Source organism: Phaseolus vulgaris, chromosome 8 (genome assembly GCF_000499845.2).
Source record: "Phaseolus vulgaris cultivar G19833 chromosome 8, P. vulgaris v2.0, whole genome shotgun sequence".
Classification (NCBI taxonomy): Eukaryota; Viridiplantae; Streptophyta; class Magnoliopsida; order Fabales; family Fabaceae; genus Phaseolus; species Phaseolus vulgaris.
Genome location: NC_023752.2, coordinates 23,638,072 through 23,651,225, shown reverse-complemented (window position 1 = coordinate 23,651,225; position 13,154 = coordinate 23,638,072). Strand labels below are relative to the sequence as shown.

The 13,154-nt window shown below is 49.2% G+C and overlaps 1 protein-coding gene across 1 annotated transcript; it reads left to right on the top strand.

Annotated features, from left to right (window-relative positions):
* Positions 1 to 4,138: 4,138 nt before the first annotated feature.
* Positions 4,139 to 5,824, top strand: LOC137824785 (uncharacterized). The gene has a single exon (XM_068630465.1). It carries the CDS (start codon positions 4,139 to 4,141, stop codon positions 5,822 to 5,824), a length of 1,686 nt encoding a protein of 561 aa, XP_068486566.1.
* The last annotated feature ends 7,330 nt before the right edge of the window (positions 5,825 to 13,154 follow it).

Genomic DNA, 13,154 nt, shown 5'->3' with positions numbered 1-13,154 from the left:
CAATAAATGTCTAAACTACAAATTAAAACTTAAAAATAAAATAAAATAAAACAAAATAGAATAAAACACTAAAATGAAATTAAGAAAAATTCTAACAAAAATATTCAGAAAAGAAGAAGAAGAAAAATAAATAAATAAAATAAAAACTTACGTAAAATAAAAACTAAAGACCAAATAAAAGAAAACAATAAAATACAAAAAACAAATTACATAAAAATAACAAATAAATACTAGGAATAAAATAAAAACAAAATAAAATAAAGCTAAAACAAAAATAACTTACGTAAAAATAAGAAATAAAACTAGTAATGATAAATAATTAAAACAAATTTTACTAGAGCAGAGTGCTCACAGCTAGACACTCGGTGGTCGGACCTCGGCACCCATAATAGAAATATCAGATAAGTTATTGGGCCAGGATAGCAGGCCATGTAATTGGGCGCCATATGTATGTATAAGTTCATTTTTGTATAATTAAGGTGATCCCTCATGCATAAGGCCTGATCGGCTAGCAAGGGGCAATCATGGATCTATGGGTGCACTTAATGTGCATAGGGTCTATTTCAAGTGAAATGCTTTCTTTTAAAACTTAAGCCCATGATGTTGGTACATGAGTTGGTGCCCTAGTGGTTATTTTGTTATTATTTTATGCAATCCCTGGAGGAATGATTCTGTTCTGTTGCAACACCAAGAGAGTGTGCCTTTGAACAAAATATTTTCCTATTGAGTATGCTTTCAGTTGAGATTAGATTCTCGTGATAGATATGTGTGTTAACTTTTTTCTATATGGGTCATGTGGTTGGGCTCAAGATATGTGTGTTAACTTCTTTCTATATGCTTAACGTAACCCCTTATGTGTGGCCCAGGCAGTCAGCAAGGGGCAGAACTAGACCTAGGTGTGCGCTTAGTACATATGGATCTACTACAAGTAAACTAAAACCAAGCCCATGTATGCTAGGGCACGAAGAGCTAGGTTGCATGTATGATACGTAGCGCCTAGCCGAGGGTGCCTATGTGAAACAGATTGAAACTCTGATGCTGGTACATGAGTTGGTACCCTAGTGGTTATTCTGTTAATATTTTATGCACTCCAGAGTGAAAGAGTTCTGTTGAGATGCGATGATAAGAGAATGTGCCCTAGAATGGAATATCTTCCAATGACGCAAGCTTTCAGGGAGGGGGAGACTCTCGTGATAAAAAGCTGCTACAAGAGGTAGGCTATAAAAGGGACTTGAGATCCCAGGTAAAGGTAGGCTGTTTCTAAGACTGAAACTAGTTACTTCTTGTTTCTATAAGCCCTATACTGACTTGATCGTCAGAGTGCAATCAACAGGTAGGGCTTCCTCTGTCTCAATGGAGCCACGAAGTAAACTAGACTTCAATAGAGATAAAAGGAGCCAGAGCTTGGGATTGGAGTCGACTGGCGACTAGGTCAACTGGCAAGAACAAAAACTGTTACAAGAGGTAATCTATAAAAGGGGCTTGAGACCCCAGATTAAGGTACGTTGTTTCTAAGACTGAAATTGATTACTTCTTATACTCTTATAAGCCCTGTACTGAATTGATCGTTGGAGTGTAATCAACAGGTACGGCCCCCTCTGTTTCAACGGAGCCGCGTTCCAACGCAACAAAGAGAATAGCAGAGACAAACGAAGCTAGAGCCTGCCACTAGAGTCAATTGGTGAGTAGGTTAACTGGCAAGAACGTTTGGTGCCCACTGTGGGGCCTAATAAAACCAGGTCCCACCCGCAGTTGTGCTCGAGTTCCTAGACGTGATGAGGAATACATGGCAAGGCCCATTGGGATCTGAAAGAGTGACAACTCCACCATACAACAACTTATGGAGACTGTGAGTGCTCACCAGGATACGATAACGACATCCAAGGCTGAACAGGAGAGACTTATGGCGGAGGTCCGAGCCAAGCAGTTGCTCAAGCAAGACCAGCTGATGGAAAAAATCGACGTGTCTCGAGCAAGCAATGACAAGCTACAAAAAACTAATGATGAGTTGCGTAGATGTCTACAACAGTTTCGTGAACGCTATGCAAGGGAACGAGGCCCGATTTCTCAGCTAAGGGCTCGTCCCAGACCGTTTTCGCAAGCGATCATGGACACTATCATACTAACCAATTTCATGATACCCAAGATCGTGTTTACAGGAGTAGAAGACCCTGAGATCCATCTTACAACATTTAATGCCCAGATGATGATTTCAGGTGGAACAAATGTTATGCATTGCAAGATGTTCATGGGTACTTTCATAGGTACGACATTACAGTGGTTTGTTGGCCTTCTTGATAGCCACATAACATCTTTTGATAAGTTTTCTGGATTTTTTAGGGAACAATTCATTGTCAATCAAGCCCAACCGCCAGTCTCTTTCAACCTTTTCGGCATATAGCAAAGACAGGGAGAGCCATTGAAGGATTTTTTGAACAGATTTGGGGCGTTCACAATGAAGCTCCAGACCCAGGATGAAGCCTTGATGGTTGTACCGTCCCGTCCCCGGGCGTTGACCAAAGTCAAAGTCAAAGTCAAAATGAAGCGTATGGTGGGACCCATCCAGGGGGCCCAGGGAGGAAAGTCAATAGGTTGACCGCTTAAGGCGTCGCCAGGATGAGGCGTCGCCAGGTGTAGGCGTCGCCAAGATGAGGCGTCGCCAGGTTAAGGCATCGACAGTGTCACCCCTCGATACCCATGGGTAGGAAAGACCGTGGAGGGGGTGACACCACGAGAGGCCTCGGTACCTCAGAACAGTAATAAAAAGAAGAGAAAGGTGGCTTCAAAGCCATAGTTCTAGTACTAGTGGGGAGTACCCTGACTCGTGAAGTACCCATGCCACCTCAGGGAGACCCCTGGGGTAGATACGACCGATGAGAGGGCCAAACCCCGGGGGCGAGCCAGGTGCGTGGTGCGAGAGTAAATAAGATACACTCTCAGGGCGAATGACTAGAGGCTGGGGCACATGAGTTGGCACCCAGAAAGTCACCCCCTGCGCCACATGCACTTCGAGGAAACAGGACTCACACAATGGAATAACCCTAAGTTGGGTTACGGCGCTATGAGGCCCACTACGTAGAGTAGCGATCAAGTCAGAAGGACACATGGCAATAAGCACTGAAACATCAAGGCTTTCCTGAAAGTTTGCTAAGGTACGCGTTAATTTAGATTACGTTTCAAATGTTTCAAGGGATATTTTTATACGCCTTCAATGCGCTTTAAAGCGCTATAATGCGGAAGGTGTTTAAAAAGGGCCTTGAGACGTTTGAAGTAGGATCCGAGTTTTGACCTAATTCTCACAGTTTACACAGAGCCGAAAAAACCCTAGTTGTTTCACGGCGCACCCACTGTGTGCACAGGCAATTAGGGCACACATTATTAGCTACTCAATGTTATTCGACCACCTTCAAAGCATCCCTTCACGGTGTTCCAATACGAAGGTGTGTCACCTTTGATGTTTATCGCCAGCTGACTTGATCGTCGGAGTGCAAACGGCCGCGAGGGCGCCCCTTTGTCTACTTCTTTTCAGGTACTCACAGACGGAGCAAAACGAAGGTGCCCTAGCTCGCAAGGACAAGCCACGCGCAAAGACAGTCCGGTCAACCGGCGGGAACATTTGGCGCCCACCGTGGGGCCGATTTAAAACATCAGTTCCATCACAAGTACAGTTCACCAGTTCCAGTTCTCAAGTTGCACGACAATCAGAAAGGTCTCCATAAAAAATGAGACCTGCACGCACTAGGAGTGAAGAGATGACCATGCAGCAGGTCATGGGTATGATGCAGGGATTGCAAGAAGCAATGGCAGCATTGAAAGCGGAGCAAGAGCGCATGCAAGCGGATCTCACGGCATCTCAGGCGAGAAACACGATGAGCTCCACCGTACCAACGAGGAGCTGCGCCGAGGGTGGCGCAACGTAGACGAGCCTGAGGCTGTCACCCAACCAAGAGAATTCTCAACGCCGTTCTCACAGGCGATCCTAGAGACAGCGATTCCCAACACATTCACGGGGCCCAAAGTAACCTTCACAGGGATAGGGGACCCTGAGGCGCACCTCACTGCGTTCAACACGCAGATGATGCTGGTTGGCGGCTCTGATGCCGTAAGGTGCAAGCTCTTCATGAGCATCTTGACTGGGATGGCCATGGACTGGTTCGTCAGCCTCCCAGAGGGTCATATCACGTCCTTTACACAACTATCGCCGTTATTCAGAGAACAGTATCTAGCCAACAGGGCTCCACCCCCAGTGTCATACGACCTGTTCTACGTGAAGCAGTATCAAGGTGAGACTTTGAAGGAATACATAAGCCGCTTTGGGGCGCATGTGGTGAAGGTTGGCACCAAGGAGGAGCCCATGATCGTGTACACATTCAGAAAAAGGGTGTCTCCTGGGCCTTTCTGCGAATCACTCATACGCAATCGCCCCAAGTCTTTTGCTGAAATAAGGCGTCGCGCGGTAGAACATATTGCCTCTGAGGGTGAGGTATACGAGAAGCGCACAACTGTCGCGCCCACAGGCCCGAGAGTGCATATGCGCGCACAACCCGCCAGGGTCCACGAAGCCGCCACAGAGAGGAAGAACCAAGACAGGAAGCGCCCCTACGAGGCAAGAAGGATCCAGCCTAGGGTTCGAGCAGAGGGAAGGAGAGAAGGAAATAGACCCCTAAGGCACAATTTCATGGTGGAACTTAAAGACCTCATCGTTGTGCCCAACATAGCTGATAGGTTAAGGCCACCGGTGAAGTCCGACAAGGTGTTGGGACCCCACAAAGAGTCGTGGTGCAAGTTTCACGAAGCGTTCGGGCACCATATTAACAACTGCTTAGCGCTGGGTTATCAGTTGGATGAACTTGTGAAGAATGGTTTCCTAAAAGATTATCTCGCTGGGTCTACTACGACCACAGCCCTGGCGATACCAGAGGAGGGTCAAGCGCACGAAATACCGACTCACGGAGAAGTGCACACCATTTCTGGCGGCTTTTCCGGAGGAGGACCCACTGCCTCTCAACGTAAGAAATATGTGAGGTCAGTGAGTTCAGTTGCTGAGGAATTTCCGGACGACCCGTGGGAGTCAGACCTCGTTTTCATAAGGTCTGACCTGCGAGATGTCGTCCCACACGATAATGACCCTGTGGTCATTTCAGTAATCACAGCGGGAAGAAAAGTACACAGGGTTCTCGTCGACCAAGGCAGTTTTGTAGACGTCATGTTTTGGTCGACCTTCAACAAGCTACAGTTATCCCCTGGCCTGCTAAGACCCTATACTGGATGCTTGTATGGATTTGCAGATAACCCAGTGGAGGTCCGTGGCTACCTGGAGCTGAGGACGACGTTCACTGACGGAGCGGCGTCCCGTACCGAGAGCATTCGGTACTTGGTGGTAAACTCCAATTCAGCCTACAACATTTTGTTGGGCAAACCAGCGCTGAATAGGTTAAGGGCAGTGTCTTCCACGCGCCACATGAAGATGAAGTTTCCAGATCTTAGTGGCAAAGTAATTGTGATCAAGTCGGATCAGGAAGAGGCCCGAAAATGCTATGAAAACAGCCTGAAGACAAAGAGAGGCGTGGTCATGGTGATTGAACGACCACCCATTTCAGATTCGCGAATGGAGTTAGAATCATTGGAAGAGGCTACGCCCATAGGGGCGACGCCTATAGAGGATGTGCGTGCAGAAGAAAGTTACGGTGACGCCTCGCCGATGGAAGAAGGATACCCAGAGGCCTCGCTCATGGAAGAAGCGTCGGAGGAGGCGATCCCCGATGCATTCGATAGTGCGACGCCTATAGAAGAGGACCACAGGAATGAGTCTCGTGCAGGGTGAGTGACCCCAACCAGTAGACAACGTGGTGGAAAGGCAGATAGGTGGTAAGGTGTTCAAATTAGGACGTTTGTTGAGCCAGGGAGAACAAGAAGAAGTAGCCGCAGTGATCTCGCGCCACCTAGATGCATTCGCGTGGACTACGGCGGACATGCCATGTGATCCGGTCGGTCATCGGTAGTTGTTCCGGTCGGTTGACTCGGGACGTCTTTGTGCGCAACCTTTCCCGTCAGCTAGGGACACCTTCCCTCTGGCTACTTGTGGATACCTGCAAAGAAGGACAAAAGGGCGCCCTAGCGGCCGTTTGCACTCCGACGCTCAAGTCAGCTAGCAAGAAACACCAAAAACTCTGCACCTCCGTATCGGAGCACCGTGAATTGCACTCTGAAGGTGGTAAAAAGAACTATGTGTTGTGTCTCTTTTCTCCCTCTGGCAAACAACCTTTCTCTAGTCCCTTATGCGTAGCCTCAATACTCGAGCAAGCAACTAGAGTGTATTCTGAGAAAATCTGCCAAAAGTTCAAACCCTGTTTCCCACGTCCAAGGTTCTATTTCAACTACTCTAGCATTTAAAGCGTCTTAAAGCGCATTTAAGGTTATGAAACTGATCCTGCCTGTTGACCAAAACGCTGGAGCTTTGCCTCGTCAAACTTGGATCGACATATGCGCCGTGTTAGCCTTCGTCCTTCACCTAGATCCACCTCAAGAACCTGCAAAAGACGAAACGGCGCCGCTGCGGCCGATCGCGCTCCGACGCCCAAATCAGCGACTGAACCACCAATTACTCAAGAGTAAAACTCAAGAACTCTAAGGAACCGTAACCAGTTCTCTCTTAGTGTACTCTCGTTCTCGCAGTTGTAAAGAAGTAATTCTAAACGCGTGCGTACCTCAGAAGTTCGTTGGAAACTCTTATATACCTGGATACTTTCTCTCTCCTGGCAGTTACACATCTGGACACGTGGCTCGCATCCAGCTGTACACGTGCCTTCATCTGGAGAATCCTTGACTTGGGCGCTACTTCTGACTCTTCTTTGGCTAAGTTACTTATGCATGATACTACTCAGTGCATAGTTGCCTTGGAGCGTGATCTCTTCTGGATGGCGAGTTCGGGTGCCTTCGTACACACCTTCCCTGTGGTCTCGCCGGCCGCCTTCATGATCTGCCCTACCTGCGTCACCGTGCATGTTCAAGTGTGCTATCTCCCGAGCTCGTTCTCTGGCCAGCTGGGAAATGACCATCTGCCTTCATCTCCGGCGATGTCCTTGTTTCGGCGATCTCTAACCACTAGGTCGCCTGGATTCACATCTGGCGACTTCATCCTCAACTTGGTGACCGCCGGTTCTGGTGTGCTGGAGATCGGAGCACGCCAACTTAATAACTGGCGACTACACGAGCCCCCCGACTTCCTTCCCTTCTGCCAGCCAGGCGTCCATCAACACGCCTATACAATAGCTTGATGCCACGTCATCACTTCCGACTACCAGGGCGGTACACAAGCCCCCTAGTCTTAAGCGAAGACTTGTCCAGCGAAAAGACTAAAGGAGTCACATCAATACCGATCTACGTGGCGCTGGCGTAGAATTCCAAACGTTTGTACTTTCTGCTTTCCTGACGCTCCACCAAACACTCTTCCAATCACTCGACACGTGGCTTCATCAACGGTTACCTTTAACTATCGTTTGCGCTTCCAAAACCCATTCGAAAAAACCCTTAAACCCATTCCACTTCTACTGTTCCATCACTTCTTCGTTTTCTCAAACGCTTCAAGCTTCTTCTGCAAAAGCTCACGACGCTCTTCAACCTCCTGAATCCTCAACTTTTTCAGCATTCATCCGATCATAGAAAGGTACTCCCTTTACTTCTTCTGCTGAGTTTTCCTGCATTTTAACCGATTCGCATCATCCATTAACTGTCTGGTGCATACGTTGTGGGCTGTTTCTTCTATTTCTCCTTTCTCGTAACTTAGGGCTTCGTCTTCGTTACAACGAACCTTCGTTCGTTCGTTTTTTCACCCTTCGTTCACGATCGAGTCAGCCTCTGCGAACCCTGATCACCTTTCCTTTTCTTTTTCCTTTGCAGTTTCCGCGATGGCTCGAACAAAGACCACCGCGAATCCTCCTCCCTCGTCACGAAACCCTTCATCTCAAGCTCACAACCCACCACGAGCACCTGGTGCTTCTTCTTCCCAGGCTGAGAGGCCTGTAACCTCCCGCCCTAAACTGGCTCAGGCTACTCCACCGGTCGACGAAGGAGCCTCCGCCCCCACTCCAGATTACAAAAAACTTTACCCTTGGGCCAGCTCGGCACTGCTGAAAGAAACATCTTCGATAAACTCTGAAACGGCGGTACTCCGACTAAGGAAAGGGGATCAGTCGGATCTTTCCTTTCACAAGGAGCACGATAACAAAGTGACCGTGCTGCCTTGCCACCCTGAGGAGCCGATCTGTGCTGACGACAAAGCGAGCGGTGGCGAGTCGTTCTGCTTCCTCTACACAACGTTTTTCAAGAAGGTGAAGCTCTGACTTCCCTTCACTCATTTCGAGCGAGAGCTGCTAAGTGAGCTCGATATCACCCCCGCCCAGCTTCACCACAACAACTGGGCGTTCGTAAGGGCGTTCCAAATCATGTGCGTGCATCTGGGGTTGCCAGCGTCAGTGGACGTCTTTCTTTTCCTTTTTGAAGCCAAACACCCGGGGGATCGCCTGTGGGTGAGTCTGAACAGGATTGCTGGGAGGTCGATCCTTTCTATCTTCCAGCAATCCTACAAGGATTGGAAGGGCAAATTTGTCCAAGTACGTAAAACGACCAGGATGCCTCGATGCTCGACGGGTTTCCCTTGTACTGGGTAAACAAGGGAAACAAAGACGCCAAGGGAAGCTTCAGGAGGCCAAGAAGTCCTGACAGCATGGGTGCTTTGGACAAGGATCTGTGCCTCTTCTAGAAGAGCGTGGCAGACGCCAATATCACCTTCCTCACCACTGCGCTCAGCTCCTTCGAGTTCTTCGAAGATCAACTCGAAGTTCGCATTGGTTAGAGCTCAACTCAGTGTCTAAGTCATTACACTTGACGTTATTTCTGCTAACTGTTTCTGGGCGTCTTGTCTGTTGTGCACAAGACTTTGGTTTTATTTTCTGCACCACTTATCTGCTTTTGTTGCATACTGACTTATGTGTTTATCTTTCTCTCTGAGCTAACCCATGTACCTTTGCATTATGCAGATCGTATGTTGGGCAAGGGAAACCTAGCTGAATTGAGGGCGCTCGCCCGAGCCCATGGGTTGGCGTCGGGTTCCCAGACCGTGCCAAATTCAGTGGTGGAGATCGCCGCTGCCCAGGGCAGATCGCCCCCCAAAGGCCCAACTCCTTCAAAGGCCCAGCCCGCCCAACAGCGCAAGAAGCTCATCCTCAGGAAGCCAAAGAGGAAGACCCCTCAGGTGGTCCAAGAGGATGACGAAGAAGACGATGAGGCGACTGAAGATGGCCTTATCACTAAGAGGAAGAGGGTGGCGCCTTCCTCACCACCTGCTCTACCTCCTCCTCCAACATCAACACCACCTTCCACACCAGCTCCACCTCCAACACTGCTCCCTCCTCCAGTTCCCGCATCACCAGTCCAAGCAGTTCCTTTGGCGGCTGCTCTTCCTGTGGTTGAGGCTGCTGAGCCCAACTTCATGGAGAACCCCCCGAGCGCCTCCACACCCTATGTATCAGCTGGAGGGGGTCCTCCTTCAAACGCCTCAACCGCGGATGCTGCACCAGGTGGGGATGAAGGTGCTCACAACTCGCCTATCATCATCACCGAATCCCTGACGTCGCCACCACGCCCAGAAGCTCCCATTCAACGACCAACTCAAGAAGGTGGTGGCGAGAACCAACAACAAGCTCCCCTGGTGCCCCCACGAGCAAACCTCTCTCTTGAGGTAAAAAGGGTGTGGAAACCCTTCTCAGCGAAACTCAAGATGATGGCGGAGGACTTCCCCTCCATCATATCCAAAGCTGTGGAGAGTTCCAACAAGAAGCTCCAGGATGACATCTCCGTGCTCCAAGAGGAGAATCGCACGATAAGGATCGAGGCGGAGAAGTTATCCTGCAATCTCATGCTCGCGGAGATCGATCACTCCCGAGTGGAGGATGCTATGAGCACCGAGCTTCGGGAGGCACGCAAGGAGGCCACCGATCTACGCCATAAGGTGCAGCTCTTAGCTCAAGAGAAGATCGAGCTGGAGAGCAAGCTGGTCCCTTATCGCGTCAAAGTGGCTGACCTAGAGGCGTTGATCAAAGCGGACGCCGCCAAGGTAAAAACCCTCGAGAAAAGGTCAGCAGATCGGGAGGTCTTTTTGGGCAAAGTCGAAAAGGAGAGAGACGACACCATGGCTAAACTCGCCGATGCCAACGAGGAAAATGAGAAGATCACCACAAAGCTGGCCCAGGCGCAGGCGGAATCCAAGAAGGTTACTGAAGACCTTCTTCAAGCTCGGGAGGGGGCTGAAGAACTGAAGCAGCGGAACGAGGGGCTAAAGAAACAGATTGAAGAACTTGAGCTGAGCTCCGCCCAGATTCTCGCTGCTGGATTCGATGCTGCCCGGGAACAATTCGCCTGCCTGTACCCCGACTTAGATCTCTCCATGGTGTCGCTGAACAACGAGGTGGTGGACGGGAAGGTTGTTCCTTCTGAAGACTAGCCGCTCGTTGCTTCCCTTCACCACTTACCCATCTGCCTCTCTCTTACCCCATTTTGCTTGTAATAAATTTTCCCTTTTCTGCTCATGTATCTTGAACTGATCATACTTTATTATAAAGTCTTTGTGCTTCTTCTTACAACTTCTCTGTCTGCCTTATCTCTCCTCGTATAATTTACTTCAATGAAATTAACTTAGTAACTTCGTAAGCGCAATTGTATACTATCCGCCTCGAACCATCAGTTTTCGAACAATAACACTCTAACAACTTGTAACCTCAAGGTAATGAACCTTAGCGTGAAATCGCTCTTCAAATATCGAACCTCAACCCAACTAATGGCTTGAGACACAGCTCATCTAATTTGTCTTATCAAAACAGGTCTTGACTTTCTCGCCATTGCTTGAATTTCTCCTGGTCGCCAAAGACTCTTGGCGATTCCAGCTTCCTCTTGCCTTCACAACTTGGCCATTGTTCCTTTATCTGGGGGTAGAGGCGCCTTTCGGATCCTTCTCTACCTCCCTGAGCTTCAGAACAAAAGACCGGGTGGCTAGGCGTTCTCTTCGAACCTACCTTAGCCACCCTCCAAACTTCTTCCACCCTTTACACCATACATGAACTCGTTCGAGACGATAAGGATTTTATCTTTCCTGAACTCGCTCATCGGCAAGAAGGTCTTTAACTCGCCTGAACTCGCTCATCGGCGAGAAGGTCTTTAACTCGTGCCTCTACATTGCCCCAGGGGTTACATCTTCTCTCCCCCAGAAACACTGAGGACTTTTCGCGGGTGCCTCTACATTGCCCCAGAGGCTACATCTTCTCTCCTCTGGAAGCACTGAGGACTTTTTACTCTTTCTCGTCTGCACTCGCTCGACGGCGAGGAGGTCTTTATCTCGCCTCAGGACGCGCGAGGGCGTTGAGGTCTTTTAACTGGTGCCTCCGATCGCCGAAAGACGATGAGGACTTTAACTTTAACTGATGCCGCCAATCGCCGAAAGACGAAGGGGGCTTAGAAACTTTTTAGAAAGCATGCAACATAACTTCAACTTGCCTTAAGTCACATATAAGTGACAAGGTCTTTCTTCAAAACTTTCGGAAAACAACAAGCATGCAATCTAAAACATTTTAAACTTCGAAAACTCTTCTTTATTGAGCGGCCTCATTAAAAACCCTCCTTACGGAAAAAAGAGTGCCCCCTCCAAACTGTTTTAACAGAAACATTGTAAAGCTCTTCGTGTTTGTTTTTACTTACAAAGTTCTTAACTGTAATATAACTTGAGGTGTGTGGCGTTCCAAGTGCGAGGAATCGCCCCTCCTTCCAATGTCTCTAAGCGGTAGGTGCCGTTCCCGAGCGCCTCGGTTATTCTGAACAGTCCCGTCCACTTAGGCGACAGCTTATTCTCCATCTCGTACTGGTGGGCCTTCCTCATCACCAGGTCGCCCTCTCTGAACTGTCTTGGCATCACCTTCGAGTTATATCTTCGTTCAATCCTTCTCTTCACCGCCTCAGCTTTCAATCTCGCCTCCTCCCTGACCTCATCCAGCAAATCCAGATTCAGCTTTCTTTCCTCATTCGAGTCTTCCGCTACAAAGTTCTAGAATCTCGGCGAGCTCTCTCGGATTTTGATCCGATCGGTCATCGGTAGTCGATGACGTCAGCATCAGAGAACCACGTGGACCACACGAAGGGTGACACGTGGACCAGGTGGCAGAGAGGTCGGGGGGACGATCGCCAAGAGAGGTGATCGGTGGTCAGTAACCAAGTTACCACCGACAGATCAGGCGGCAGAGAGGTCGGGGGATAGATCACCCAGAATGGTGATCGGTGGTCAGTAGCCAAGTGGCCACCAGCAGACCAGTTCCCAGACTCGCGCCTGGAGGCAGAGCGCGATAAGCGAATAAACACTGATCAGTCATCGGGTGTATTGTCATCGGGGTCTCGTGTTACACGCAGTTAAACTGGGACTGAGGTTCCCAGCGAGAGCGTTACGCATGGACCTCGCATGAGCACACCTCAAGGAATCATGCACGAGAGTGGCCTGAGGGAACTAGTAAGCCAGTCGGTGATTGGTGATTCCCTCAACCCATTACGTGCGTGGCATCGTGAAGGGTAAGTCGCCCACGCAGAGAGTAACGTTTGGTGAGTGTGCCTAGACCAGCCACACCCGACGTTCTCCTAAGAGTATGCGATTTACCCAGATAAGAGAAACATCCTGAGTTACTCCGCAAGGGCGTAACTTAGGAACACAAAGAGAAGCGCTAGAGCCCTTCCAGTAAGTGACACGTGTGTGGTTAGATGTGAGTTGCAGGCCTCCACGTGTCATCATCTGAGAGGGGTGCGGTCCAGACAAAAGAGCACTCCGTACCACTGAAGGTACAGACAGGCGCAGCCAAGCGCAGAGACGCGCAGACATGCGCAGACTCTCACGCTCCCCACTGCTGATTCTGAAGGTACGCTTTCTCTGAAAAGCATAACAGGGTTCTGACACATGCCAGAAAAGCATAACAGAATTCTGTTATGCCCAGAAGCAGGGAAAGAGAGATAAAAGAGAGAATCAGGGGAGAGTGAAGGAGAGATGGAAAACAGAGCAAGAGTTTTTCACACACACATTACTAGTTTCCAGTTTCTGGTGGTTCTGTTGGACTAACTTGATCGTC